The sequence below is a fragment of the Danio aesculapii genome, chromosome 2, assembly GCF_903798145.1.
Source record: "Danio aesculapii chromosome 2, fDanAes4.1, whole genome shotgun sequence".
NCBI classification, from domain to species: Eukaryota; Metazoa; Chordata; class Actinopteri; order Cypriniformes; family Danionidae; genus Danio; species Danio aesculapii.
In genome coordinates, this window is record NC_079436.1 from 29,405,383 (window position 1) to 29,421,200 (window position 15,818).

The 15,818-nt window shown below is 39.1% G+C and overlaps 1 protein-coding gene across 1 annotated transcript in view; it reads left to right on the top strand.

The window, feature by feature from the left end:
* Nucleotides 1-15,818, top strand: part of si:ch211-207d6.2 (sickle tail protein homolog) — a 55,136-nt gene that overhangs the window by 10,856 nt on the left and 28,462 nt on the right. The window contains 2 exon segments of the mRNA XM_056476699.1: nt 8,165-8,351; nt 11,755-11,953. Of these exon segments, the coding sequence (XP_056332674.1) occupies nt 8,165-8,351; nt 11,755-11,953 (386 nt within the window).

Here is a 15,818-nt window from a genome sequence, read left to right on the forward strand (position 1 = left end):
AGAGAGAGTTTTGCATCTCTAACACAAACTACTCCCAAAGGTACGACTGTATTTTTCTCCAGATTTGCATAACACAAAACCTGCAACAGGGAAAGTGTGAGTAGCACAATGGAGCATTCTTCAAACTAATCTGCAGGGATGAACAAAAAAACGTGGTAAAATATGCAAACGAATTTAAATATAGTTCTGAAAAGGTGTTTACAGAAATGTTTTCAGACGCTTTCGGAAATGCCTGCGTCAAATGCAGATTCAAAGGTGTAATTGTGTGCTTCTAGCCTGACCTCATAATTGCGCTGTCACCAAAACCACAGTGGAAAATGAAGCAGTGCCGTATAGAAGGATTAAGTTCCTGTGGGTCATGCAGGGTGCTAATCTGGCAGGCGTGCATGTCAGAGCAGGTCAGTGCGCATGCAGCCGTTGTGATGAGACGCGCTCTGACTCAATATATGTGGCCTTCTGTCTGTCGCTGTTTCCTCTTTACTGCAACGACTTCCAGCCTCAGGGAAAGCCCATCCTCAATGAACTCTGCGTATACATCATCCTACGTCTGCTGGCTGTGTAGTGTTATTGCAAGGACAACCACGTACTGTAAATGCACTTATAGGCTACAAAGGATAAAGTCTGTGGCGGAGTGCACTAATTAGGCTTTGTGCGTTTACTGCTTTTTTTTTTTGTCAGTAGAGATAAATCACTCTATTTTCTTTTTTTAATGTGAGTTAAATTACATGACTGAACTGTAATTGACTTGAAGGCGTGTTGATGGCTTCGTGTCCACATTGTGTAAGATGGAAAAGTAGTCAGGCTGCCACCGTGCCTTCTTTTTTTATTTAGTAGTCACCCTTGTCATTAGTAGATAATTGTTTTCACTTAATTTTTTTAGGCACATGAATTGAGTTTGGTTGAATGCTAATTGATGACTGAAAGGTCTCATTTTTGCTTTTTGGTCTCCGAGGTGTTGATTATTTCTCCACCATTCGCTCTGACCTTTCTATGGCCTTTTATTGAACATTGCATTTTTATGACTGTACATCTACTCACATCTTGACATTCAGAATGCCCAGCACAGTTAATAAACTTATCAATCTTTTTCAAATGTTTAGCGGTTCGTATGCTAATAATGGTATCTAAAACTAGGTCTGAATTGAATTGTTAGATGATGCTTAAATAACATGATATGCATTATTAAAACTGAATAAAAATATAATCAAATGCACCAATTTATTTTTAAGTAAAATATTCTGATAACAAAACATCTGATAATATTTCTTGCAAAATCTAAATATTGTAATTCATAGTTTGTTTTCTTGACAGTTGTTCAGAATAAAAATGACAATTAACCCTCATGTTGGGGAATGGAATTTGAGTCTTAATTGGGCCATAACTTTTTCTGTGTTTCAGCTAGCAGATTGATTTATGGTGACACATCTTATTTTTCACACATATTTTGAGAAAATTCTTTGAAATTTATAAAGAACTCAATGATTGTTATGAAGCGGACAGGAGACAGAGGTAAGGAAACGTTAGGGTGTTTATTGAATGACAACAAGGAGCACATGAAGGATAGCCAGGAGGATCAGGAATGATGTTGGGGTCTTCTCCTCCGTGGCTGGGTAACAGGAATACACGAGGATGGACAGCACACACCAGATACAGCTGACAGAGGATGACACAGACTTGGAAGGACTGGAAGACAGGACGATACGGGAGGACCAGGAAGACTAGGGAGGAATACAAAGAGAACAGGTAAGTAAATCGTTTGTTTAGCTGAGGATGACTACGCTGAGTGGTCGCTCAGTTGTCCGCTTTCGTCGAGACGAGCCCGGACAATGAGCGACTGGAGTGCTGTGCTTTTATCTGGTGCTCGTGAATGTGATGCAGCTGTGTGCTCATTAGAAGTCAGGTGATGGTGATCTTCGTGAGTGGGGATCGTGAGAGCCTGACCAATCCGTGACAGTACCCCCCTCCCCAGGGCCCGCTCCTGAGGGCCGACACCTCCGACGCCGTGGTGGTCTCCCTCTGCCTCTAGGCGCTGGGAACTCAGGGTGGCTCTCATGAAACTCCACCATGAGACTAGGATCGAGAATATCAGCTCTGGGAACCCATGTCCTTTCTTCGGGGCCGTACCCTTCCCAGTCCACCAGGTACTCCAACTGGCCACCACGACGTCGGGAACGCAAGATCTCCTTCACTGCGTAGACGGCTCCTTCTTCTAGGAGCAGTGGAGGAGGGGGTTCCTCTTCGTGGTCAGGCTCTGTGGAGGGAAGAACAGGATCGTGATAGGGTTTCAGGAGTGATACGTGGAATGTAGGGTGAATACGGTAGTGAGAGGGTAATTGTAGTTTGTAGGTGACGGGGTTAACCTGTTCCACGATGGTGAAGGGACCAACAAATCGGGGACTTAACTTGCGAGAGGGCAGTCGCATGCGTATGTCCCGGGTGGATAGCCACACCTTTTGTCCGGGTGTGTATCTGGGTTCTTCAGACCTTCTCCTATCGGCGGTTACCTTGCTTCGACGGACTGCCCTCTGCAGATGTTGATGAGCCTCGTCCCAGACTCTCTCGCTCTCCCGGAACCAGTGATCCACTGCGGGGACATCAGATGGTTCGCCATCCCAGGGAAAGAGCGGTGGTTGGAAGCCCAGGACGCACTGGAATGGCGTGAGTCCGGTGGAGGGTTGCCGCAGTGAATTTTGGGCATATTCTGCCCAGCCCAAATACTGGCTCCAGGAGTTCTGGTGACCACTGCAGAAGGTCCTCAGGAACCGTCCCACCTCCTGAATCTTCCTCTCTGTCTGCCCGTTGGTTTGGGGATGATATCCAGAAGAGAGGCTGACGGCCACACCTAGGAGCTTGAAGAAGGCTTTCCATAGACGTGAGATGAACTGTGGACCTCTGTCCGACACAATATCTTCTGGAATACCAAATGACCTGAAGACTTGATTAAAGATATTGTCGGCAGTTTCAAAGGCTGTGGGAAGACCTTTCAGAGGGATTAGTTTGACAAACTTTGAGAATCTATCTACTATGACTAGAATACAGGTATTACCTTCTGACGAAGGGAGGTCAGTGATAAAGTCCACTCCTAGGTGTGACCAGGGACGGTTCGGAATCGGCAAGGGATGGAGCTTTCCAGCGGGTAGATGACGTGGGCTCTTGGATTGGGCACAGTCCTTACAGCCCTGAACATATTGCCTCACATCCCTTGCCATGTTTGGCCACCAGAATCGTTGGGATACTAGCGAGAGAGTATTGTTGATCCCTGGATGTCCAGTGCCTAGCGAGGTATGTAAGGAGTGGATCAGATCTACCCGGTGTTCAGGTGGTATGAACTGCCGATGAGGAGGGCATCCCGGCGGAGCAGGAGCTTCCGGAGTGGCAACGACTGGAGGAGCGTTCCAGGTGATCGGACAAATGGAGATGTGTTCGGGAAGAATCTTCGTTGGAAGTTCTTCATGATCGTGATGCTCGTGTAAACGAGAGAGAGCGTCTGCTCTTAGATTCTTGGGTCCTGGACGATAGGAAATGGAGAAATCAAAACGTGAGAAGAAAAGTGACCATCTGGCTTGACGTGGACATAGTCTCTTGGCCTCTTTGATGTACTGGAGGTTTTTGTGATCTGTGATCACCTGGAACGGATGTTTGGCTCCCTCCAACCAGTGACGCCACTCCTCCAAGGCTAGCTTGATTGCTAGAAGCTCCCTGTCTCCTATGCTGTAATTCTGCTCCGCCGGGCTCAACTTCCGAGAGAAATAGGCACAGGGATGCAGTCGGGGCGGTGTATCATGATGTTGAGATAATACTGCCCCGACGCCGGTGGTGGATGCGTCCACTTCCACCACGAAAGGAAGATTTGGGTCAGGATGAGTCAGGAGTGGGGCCCTTGTGAACTCCTTCTTAAGAAGGCGGAAGGCTGCGGCTGCTTCTTTGGTCCACTCCAGTCCTTTGGGTTTACCCTTGAGGAGATTAGTGAGAGGTGATGTAATCCTGCTGTAGTCCTTGATAAATCGTCTATAAAAGTTAGCAAACCCAAGAAACCTCTGGAGCTCCTTAATGGAAGTGGGTTCTGACCAGGATAGAACAGCCTCAATTTTCTTCCCATCCATACGTATACCGGTTTGGTCAATGATGTATCCCAGGAAATGAATCGACTTCTGGTGGAATGAGCATTTCTCCGCTTTGAGGTAGAGGTGATGTTCTCTCAATGTGTGTAGGACCTCCGCAACGTGTTGGCGATGTTCGGCCTCACTCCGGGAGTAAATGAGGATGTCATCTATGTACACTATTACACAGTGGTGAAGAAACTCCCGGAGGACTTCATGAATGAAGTTTTGGAATACGGAGGGGGCGTTGACCAGACCGTAAGGCATGACCTCATATTCATAGTGGCCAGTAGGGGTCACGAATGCTGTCTTCCATTGGTCCCCCTCACGTATTCTTATCAGATTATACGCGCTGCGGAGGTCCAATTTAGTGAAGACTTTAGCTTCTCGGAGCTGTTCCAAAGCGGCTGGTACCAGAGGAAGGGGATATCGGTATTTTACTGTACCGTTATTTAGGACCCTGTAGTCGATGCATGGACGCAGCCCTCCGTCCTTCTTGGCCACAAAGAAGAAGCTTGAGGCGGCTGGTGATTTTGAGTGACGTATGTACCCCTGATTCAGAGCCTCCCTTATGTAATCTTCCATTGCCTGATTCTCTGGAAGCGAGAGCGGGTAGATCCTACCTCTTGGCAACTGGGCATCTGGAACTAGGTCGATCGCGCAGTCCCATGGCCGATGCGGCGGTAGCTGGGAAGCTCTCTTGGGGCAGAAGACATCATGAAAGGAGCTGTACTCCTTAGGAATGTGGATAGACTGCTTCTCAGGAGGGCTCTCGACCGATGTTGCAAACAAAGAAATGGGGTTCCGACCTTGAAGAGGGAGATTTGGAAAACAGGCAGGTGTACATCCAGATCCCCATTTCTTTATCTCTCCTGTGCCCCAAGAGATGATGGGATCGTGCTTCACCAGCCACGGGCGCCCTAGAATGATGTCCATATTTGCACCCTCCAGAACCAGAAATTGAATCCTCTCTTGATGTAACACCCCCACTTGAAGAAGGATGTCTTCGCATTGTCGATGGATACGGGTCGAAGATCGAGTGCACTGGGTTATCGGTTGTATCTGGTATATATGCGAGGACGCCTCAGTACGGAGGTGGAGTTGACGACAGAGGGATTGGGAGATGAAGTTCCCTGCTGACCCGGAGTCGATGAGGGCTGTGACAAGGAGAGAAATAGAGGCAGTAGTTATTTGTACGGTGGTAGTAAGTGGTTTACATTGTTCAATATTCGTACTGAATACACTCACTGAAGTCCGAATGGGACGAAGGGGACACTCCATACGGGTGTGTCCACTGACACCGCAGTATAGACACAGACCCCGGGTCAGCCTCCTCTGTCGTTCCGCTGATGTCAGTCTTCCAGACTCTATTATCATGGGTTCTGGTTCTGGAGAGGCTGTTGACTCAGGCGATTGGAGGAGTGCAGACGAGGGGGTGATGGTGTCCTGTTGATAGGAACGAAGACGATCGGAACATCGGAGAGAATGTTGGATGAATCTCTCCAGACCCATTGTATCATCTAATGTGGCCAGTTGGATTCGGAGAGTGGGTTCCAAGCCGAGCCGGTACGTGGTCAACAACGATCTCTCATTCCATCCACTTGCAGCTGCTAGAGTGCGAAACCGGAGAGCATATTCCTGTGTAGATAGAGTACCTTGCTTTAGATGATACAGCTGCTCTCCAGCGGCTACTTCCCCATCAGAACGTCCAAACACCTCTTTGAAATACTCCGTGAAGGTAGTGATGGAATTCATGACCGGCCCGGCTTGGTTCCAGATCGTCTCAGCCCATTTAAGTGCAGGTCCAGAGAGTAGAGATACGATGTAGGCGATCTTTGACTTATCTGTGGGATATAGAGAAGGTTGCATTTCGAATATGAGGGAACATTGTAACAGAAAACCATTGCACTCCCCCGCTCCGCCTGAGTAGGGCGCTGGTCGGGCCATGGGACTGGAAGGAAGGGCCGAAGAAGAAACTGTGGAGGCGGAAGTGCTCGGTGCTGGTGGTGCGTTGGAAAGTGGAGCTGGTGGCTGTAGAATCCGCTTCAACTGGTCCACCAGCTCTTGAAAGTGATCGGGGGTGCTCATGTTGTCGTCGTTAAAGGTCCGGGCTTCTGTTATGAAGCGGACAGGAGACAGAGGTAAGGAAACGTTAGGGTGTTTATTGAATGACAACAAGGAGCACATGAAGGATAGCCAGGAGGATCAGGAATGATGTTGGGGTCTTCTCCTCCGTGGCTGGGTAACAGGAATACACGAGGATGGACAGCACACACCAGATACAGCTGACAGAGGATGACACAGACTTGGAAGGACTGGAAGACAGGACGATACGGGAGGACCAGGAAGACTAGGGAGGAATACAAAGAGAACAGGTAAGTAAATCGTTTGTTTAGCTGAGGATGACTACGCTGAGTGGTCGCTCAGTTGTCCGCTTTCGTCGAGACGAGCCCGGACAATGAGCGACTGGAGTGCTGTGCTTTTATCTGGTGCTCGTGAATGTGATGCAGCTGTGTGCTCATTAGAAGTCAGGTGATGGTGATCTTCGTGAGTGGGGATCGTGAGAGCCTGACCAATCCGTGACAATGATACACTCTGGGCAAATTTACTACACTTTTGTGATGTTCGGGATGAAAACATCTACTGAATTAAACTGCTGTAAAAATGCATCAGATAAATATTTTGTACTTTTTTTTTGCATAAATCTGTTAAATCAACTTCAGTCCTGATCAAAACTACTAAATTGCTTAAAATTCCAGGATTTTAACTCTTTAATTGCCAAATTCATAAATGATATCACTGATTTGGTGAAAAAAACACACAAAATGATGTATTTTCAAAATAAAAAGTCACTGTGTACTGGATTTTTGAACCTTTTATCAGAGTCTTGGACATGTGAAATAACATTACCTTTGCATTGTTTTTGATTGATTTAGATTTTTTTCTCCCTAATTTACTGTTAGTGGCTTTATAACCACATTTTTTGGATTACAAAGCTATGACACCATGTAATCATGCATTTTTGATTGTTGGCGGTTTTCCCTGTTGGGAAGAGGTCAAATTTGGTGTTTTTACTGTTCATCATCAAAAATGCAAAAAAGTGCAAAAAAAGCTTATTTTCTAGATTTTATATGGAGTATAACAGCAAATTAAAGTGTGTGTACGGTATGTGTGTCGTGAGTGTGTGAGAATGACCTTTGCGCACTTACCTTGATGTGTCTGAGAAAATTAAAATATGCATCTCAGCTCTCATAACTACATGGAGTAAATAAAAACCAAGACTGTGTATTTATGCACTATCAAATGTGGCTATAATGGAAGTCAATAGAGTAAAAACACCCACCAACAGAAAATTAAGGAGAAAAAATTTAAGTTTAACAATGCATCAAAGCCAATGCTGTTACTAATCATTCACATGTCCAAGACTTCGATGAAAGGTAAAATAAATCCAGTCCACAATTACTTTTTTTTATATTAAATATATATATATATATATATATATATATATATATATATATATATATATATATATATATATATATATATATATATATATATATATATTAAATACGTTATTTTGTGTTTTTTCACCTAATCAGTGGCATCATTTGTGAGTTAAAATCCTGTAGTTTTTAAAAACATTTAGTAGTTTTGATCAGGACTCAGGTTGATTAACAGATTTACGCCAAAAAAAATTGAAAAAAATATTTATCTAATACATTTTTACATCAGTTTAATTTAGTGGGTGTTCACAAAAGGTAGTCAATTTGAAGGGTTAAAATAAAAATACAAATGACAGTTGGTCAGGAATAAATGTGTTTTCATTTGTTGTGATTGAAAATCCGGGTTTTTCCTCCAAACTTGATTTCTTAACTTTTAATTCTGAAGTTATATAAGAAAATTAATATACACGTGTCTGAAAAGATGACACCTATACAACAACACTGCCCAAATCTTTAGCGTTTAATAATAAATGCATTCTCTTTGATGTAGCATCTGATGTCAGCTCCAGTTCTAAATGATCTGTCTAACATCTTTTTTGATCATTTGGTGTGGTCTTGCAGATCAGGAGTTCTGGGCACAGCGTGACCCCTCAGTCTACTGTAGGGGAGCATCTCTCTTTGGCCCCTCTTGAGTGCTTGGAGGCCATGTCGGAGGGAGAAGCCCCGTCCGCCTTCACCCGAGGCAGCCGCTCCCGAGCGAGCCTCCCTGTGGTCAAGTCAACTAACCAGACCAAGGACAGGTCATTAGGTAATTAAACTGACTCAGTGTTTTTGACTTTTCAACTGGGCGTGTGTTTTGAATCACCTTTTTCTTAATTGTAAACATATATATTTAAAGTATATATACTTATATAGTTATAAATCAAGATTTATTTAAAGGGGCCATGAACTGCCTCTTTAAAAAATGTGTACACTTTTCTCAATTTTTCACTTATAATGTTATAAAAATTAATCAAAAACATAATGTAGATGTGAAAGGCTATTTTCAGTCTGTTTAGACCCCTCATTGAAACACTGTTTAAATAGGCATGGTCAATTGTAGACTAGAAAGTGAACCAGGGGTCACCAAACTTGTTCCTGGAGGGCCAATGTCCTGCAGATTTTAGCTCCAACCCTAATCAAACATACCTGAACAAGCTAATCAAGGTCTACTTGGTATACTTGAAACATCCAGGCAGGTGTCTTGAGGCAAGTTGGAGCTAAATCCTGCAGGGACACCGGCCCTCCAGGACCGAGATTGGTGACCCCTGAAGTGAACGCTCACTGCTAAAATTGGCTAAAAGTTTAATTGAACTTTAATTATTATTATTATTATTATTATTATTATTATTATTATTATTATTATTATTATTATTATTATTATTATTATTATTAAATGCTTTATTTCTAATATTATGTCCCAAAGTTAAAGTATGTTTGACAGCTTACATGCTTTAAAGATGGACACTGCTGTGATTAAGGTTAAAAACATTTAGATACTGAGTACATGTCAACTGATCTATAATAACAGCAATGGAAAAAAGAAATTGGTAATAAAACAGGTAATAAATAATTAACAGGTAATAAAACATTACGTTAGACATTACTGTTTATTCCAATCTATTCAATCTAGTGTTCTAATCTTTTTAAAAATCCTGCATCCCTAAATTGCACATCAAAAAGGATGTAAACATATCACTTTTGTTGATTTTTTTCAGGATATTAAACATTTTGTTTGTTTGTTCGTTTGTTTGTTTGTTTGTTTGTTTTTATACTTTATTGTCCCTCAAGAGGAAATTTTCTGTGGACTCACAGAGCACTTCAGCAAGTTCTGACACAATAAAAATTAAAAATAAGCAAACATGCAAAAGAATTAGATACAGGAAAAAAGCATAAGCACACTATCGATCAGTGTTCAACAGTCTGATTGACACTGGGACAAAAGAGTTCTTAAGTCTGTTCCGCTTCCAGTGGAAGGCTCTGTATCTTTTACCAGAAGGTAAAAGATTGTAAAATGGGAAGAGTACATGAGACGGATTGTTCAGAATTCTTTGCTCTTCATTCAGAGTGCATTGCTTGTAAAGTGTTTAAATACTAGTAAGAGTTTCAGATCCTATAAGTCTCGTAGCAGTTCTGATAACATTAAACATTTTTGAGTTCCGTTCCAATTCAGTTTCAAGTTTGAATTCAGTTTCAATTTTTGATTTTTTACAGAAAGATTGCCATACCATGTAGATATACCATACCTGATGACACTCTCAAATACAGCCTGATAAAATAAGTATAGTACATGATTTTCTTATCAACGCCATAGAACCATAACCTTCGTAGACAATACAGTCTTTGGTGAAGCTTTTCGCAGATCCAGTTAATGTGAGTGTCCCATGTTAGAGACCTGTCTATGTAAATTCCCAAATACTTGTATGACTGTATCTGAGTGATTTCTTGATTATGTACAAACACTGGTAAATGCTCGATAACATGCTTGGGATCAAAGATTATTTCCTTTGTTTTTTTTGTATTTACTTTTAAAAGTAAACTTTGCATGTTTAAATATTAAGAAAGAGTCTTAGTTGAAACCACTTAAATAACCTCTTTGTTAAATAAATACTGTGCAATATTAACACGTCATGACAAAGTGCTTGCCTTTAGGCAGGTCAGACCATATGTTGACGCCATTTTTAAATACTTTGGCATTTCGCCTGCTGGCTTTTTGCAGTGTTCTTATTTTGCTTCCCCAGACACAAAGTATACATTTCATATATATGATGAAACACTGTAGTATGTAAATTATAGAAAATATTTACCATTGGTTTCATCCTATACTGTACCTTTAAATGGATTTGTCACTTTTATGGCGTGTTCATACTTGGCAATGTTGGTTCAATCAAAACTAACTCAAATGTGACTGCTGTGTGAAGATCATTTAAGTAACTACAAACCCTGATGTGCACCTATTTAATAACCCACACTGTTAAAAAAAACTTTCCAATATAACTCTGATGCCATTCAACTTTATATGAATACAACATGGACTGAAGACATCTAAACAAAACAAAAACAGGACACGATGTCACTAGACACAACCATAAAAAGGGCAGAATGTGCATGCCTTTAAGAGTGTTGCCAATTTCAATATAGTCATTAATGATTTCAGAATTTAAATATTAAAAGAAATATATATATATATATATATATATATATATATATATATATATATATATATATACATATACATATACATATATATATATATATATATATATACATATACATATACATATATATATATATATATATATATATATATATATATATATATATATATATATATATAGAAATATGTATATATAACACAAAATATTTTACATTGACCTATTATAATTTTCTGAAAATAAATGCTCCAAATGATAATAATATATTATTAGAAATTTTAAAAGACACGTTATCAGTATTTAAAAACTAAAACGAATGTATATTTTACTCCAAACATGAAACATATTAATGGCAAATGCAGAGAACTGATAACTTTGAAGTGGGGTTTTTTCAGAGCTGAATGTAATCTCAGTGATAAAAAAAATCCTAAGTGCACCCCTAGTAAATTTATTATTGAGTATTATGCTTTAATTTTGACAGCATCCTCTAGATTCTGACATGTTTAAATATCTGGTTTATATTACAGCCAGGGAGCAAATTGTACATTTTGTCATATGGCAAGAAAATCCTCACACTGTATTCCTTCCAGAACCCATTAGGGCTTCTCAAGGCAATCATTTAATGAAGGGTCTAGAAGTTGTCACCATTTACTGCTAGTACCCTTATTAGTCTAATAGTTAAAACGACTTAAATGGATTCCATAGAGCTACTGCATGCATTTAAGCCTTATTTATACAGCTTTTTGGTCATAGTTATTTTTTCCAATGTTCAATTCAAGTTAAGTTAATTTGCATAGAAGTGTTACAGAAAGAAAGTACGATTCTACTTTACAAAAAGTCTAATGTGGTTTCATCAGAGCTTGTTTTGTTAAAGTAATGTCCATATTGCTGAAACAGACAGTTTTGGGATGATACAATAATGCAGATGGTGATGATATTCAAGCAAAGTTCTTCAGAAATCTTTAGCTGCTTTTCTCATATCATGCTGCTATTAATCTCTTATTTGTTTATTCTCAGGTTTCCTCTACCTGCAGTATGGAGAGGAGACCAAACAGATCCGAATGCCCAATGAAGTGACCAGTTCGGACACCATCAGGGCTCTGTTCGTCAGTGCCTTTCCTCAGCACCTCAACATGAAGATACTGGACTCTCCCAATGTGGCGATATACATCAAAGATGACATGAGGAACATGTACTATGAGCTGACCGACGTCAGGTGTGTTTCTCGCATAATACAGTCTCATTGTGACATTACCATAGCCAGTGTGTTAATTTTGCAATAGACTCGAATTATGATTTTAAAAAGCACAACATGCAATTAGTGTTGTCAGGATTACTGGTTTCACGCTAAACCATGATAAGTTTTCTGACAGTTAGTATTGCATTTTAAAAATTTCATTTTCGTTAAAACCATGATTAATCGCAATTTTGAAAAGTTAACAGTAAATCCTGTAACATTGCGATTGCCTAGAAAAGGCTACAATGATATATATAATTTATATATATATATATATATATATATATATATATATATATATATATATATATATATATATATATATATATATATATATATATATATATATATCGTAATGTAATGTTGAACACCATAGTGAATGAGAATGTGTTATAGCCATGCAAAGCATTTTGGGTATTTAGAACAAGGGAGCCTGATTTACATTGATGTCTATTGATTTATTAGCAATCAACTGTCAAATTAAAAGCGCTTGCATTACAAATAGCAATGTTACGGAGCACATATTTTCAGCTTCTCGGACACACAAAGAGCATTTTTAAAGGTATATATATATATATATATATATATATATATACACATTAGTCCATTTTAGACTGTGTGAGATGTTTTTCAAAAGATATTACTATAAAATTATTGTTTTTTCTGTTGTGACTTCCATTGGTTTCCATTGTGCGCTCCTGCGTTTGTCCACAAACATGGCCGACCGCAACTCACCGTAATGTAGATTCCCAAGCTCTATTGAAAATAATGAGCTGAAGTTTGAATTTACAAGATGAAATGATATAATAATAAATTAATTAATAATCACATAAATTGAAACAAATCAAATTGCAATATCAATCAGATACAATAAGATATTTGGTAACACTTTATTTTGATGGCCCTTTTGAGTATTAGTAGACTGTCAGCTTAATATCTGTTGATACTGCTCCTTCAACGGACATTTAACTGACCATAAGAAACTTTGCAAGTACATGTCAACTTATACTAACCCTAACCCCAACCCTAACCGCAACCCTAACCCCAACCCTAACCGCAACCCTAACCCCAACCCTAACCGCAACCTAACAGTGTACTTATAATCTAATGAGAATTAGTTCCAATTTAACTTAAATTCAACAAACAAACCATCAAAATAGTGTGAACAGATATTTTCATCAAACTGCACAGCCCGTTCCAACTTTTATAAAGCAGCTTTTTAATAATAATAATAAAATAATAACAATAAACTTGTTTTTTTATAGCGTCTTTAAAAGTAGCATCTTAAAGTGCTTCAAAAGTGTTATAAGTCAAATATGGATCCCTGTGAAAAGTTCCAAATGCAGCTAAAGCAAAATACATTGAATGAGAAAATCAAATGTACCTATTGACCTTATTCTGCAATGCAGAAGTGCACTCGTTCCTGCAATTGTTCTAGAATTTTGGATTCAGTTGCCTAAGGGAGAAATGACTAGGAATAACAAACGACCAAAACTACCTGCTCTACAAACAACTGTGTTTATGAATATACAGAAATTTTTAAATAATATAAAAACTAAATTCCAGTTAGCAACATCAAGCAAGACAACAAGCCGTTTTTTATGGCTAAAAATCAATGGAAGTGAATGAGACCGGAAGTTGAGCCAAGAATGTTCTACTATGAAGAATAAAGTCAGTAGAAGCACTAAAAACAATGTACATCAAACAATAGAAACATAAGTAAACAAATCCAAAGATCCATGTTGATGCTGCTTTTCACAAAACTGCATAAAGCTGCCATTTTTATTTGTTGATACAAAAGTGTGTGTGACATTTAGTTTTGAACATTTGCAGTTCATTTTAAGAAAACCATGGTAATACTGATAACCATGATCATTTTGGTCACTATAATCGCGATATGAAATGTTCATATTGTTACATCTCTAAATGCAATGCAAATGTAAATTATGGCATAACAAAAATATCACAGATGTTCCCTTTTACAGCGCGGTTGTTTCTTAAGTGCAGAAAATTGCAGGCAGTGCTTGATTTTAAGTGTGTTCAAACTGTCAGGCGACTCCCTTTTCCACACCCTACTCTACACTGGCCCGCGGCTTCGTAACAAGAACTAGAAGAGAGCGTGATCAATCTGTTTTTCTATGTGTGCGTTTGTGTTATTCAGGGGCAGGATGGGCTTGGTTTCTAACAAGCTTTAAGGTTATGAGTATGGAGCTTGTGTTGACACGCTTCTAACCTTTCTGTCGCTATGAGCTGCAGCTCCTAGTTATTATGTTCTCTTCTGCTTCAATGCACCTGAATATTAGTTTTATCTGCACCATAACACTTTGGTAGTGTTCATGACACCAACAAAACTAATCATACGCCACCTTTCAAAAGTTAATTTCGTATTCTTTTTGTTCATAATGAATCTTTCATTTAGCAGTAATCCATTAAGGGGCGTCACTGTGGCGCAGTGGGTAGCATGATCGCCTCACAGCAAAAAGGTCACTGGTTCGAGCCCCGACTAGGCCAGTTGGCATTTCTGTGTGGATTTTACATGTTCTCCCCTTGTTCGTGTGGGTTTTCTGCGGGTGCTCGGGTTTCCCCCACAGTCCAAAGATATGCGGTATAGGTGAATTGAATAAGCTAAAATGGCCATAGTGTATGAGTATGGGTGTTTCCAAGTGTTGGGTTGTGGCTGGAAGGATAAGTTGGTGGTTCATTCCGCCGTGGCGACCCCAGATTAATAAAGGGACTAAGCCGAAAAAAATATATATGAATGAATGAATAATCCATTAAATTGTTGCAAAGTGACAACAAATACTTTTAAATTGCTTCACACGCATACATTTTACTGAAATATTAAGCTAATGCTAATTTATTAAGCATGATAACATTTCTAAATGTTTCTCGAGTGCCAAATTAGCTTATTAAAGAAACTGCAGGTTTATAGGGTAAAAGAAACCTAATATTTATCTTAAAGTTTCCTAAAATGTCATGCTAAAATATGATAATGTACATTATAATATACAATAAACAAAAAAACAATTTGCATACGTTTATAACATAAAAAAAATAATATATATATATATATATATATATATATATATATATATATATATATATATATATATATATATATATATATATATATATATATAATGTATATAGGAAAAAATAAATTCTAATGTTGTCTGTGTCAATGGTGTAGTGGTTGTAGTGTAGTGGTTCGGTTCTCATGGCGACCCGAGTTCGATTCCAGCCTCGTGGTCCTATGCCGATCCTTCCCCTCTCTCTGCTTTCCTGTCAATACTCATTACTGTCCTATCCATTAAGGGTAAAAACCCCGAAAAAAATAATTATACAAAAATACAATTCTAATATATAATGTATGAGCATAACTCTGTAAAAACCTTCAGAATACAGCAATGAATACAACTCTGAAGTGTGGTGTTTAAATAACTACAACATGTCACAAAATAAAAGCTTTAAAATAGCTTTTAAAGTTTTTTTTTCTTTACATGAGCCAAAAAAGGAAAAAATCCCCCAAAAAGTCAAAAATCTCAAAATTGACAGGCGCATGAGAAATCTGTTTTTGCCTTCAGTGTCTCACTTATGTAATGATGGTGAAAATCCACATATGCAAGTACAGTTTTTTAATGTAAAAAAGGATGTGGAAACACCTACATTTTCTGGAATGATTATTGCTAAGAGTGACATTCTAAAACTGTGGAATTCAGATTCTATTCCTCAATTTAAGACAAGGTTAACTTATCTCACTCAAATACTGCACATGGAAAGAGTCTGTTACGGAGTTGTTGATAATCTTGATAGGTTTTACAATATATGGCAAACATTTCTTGAT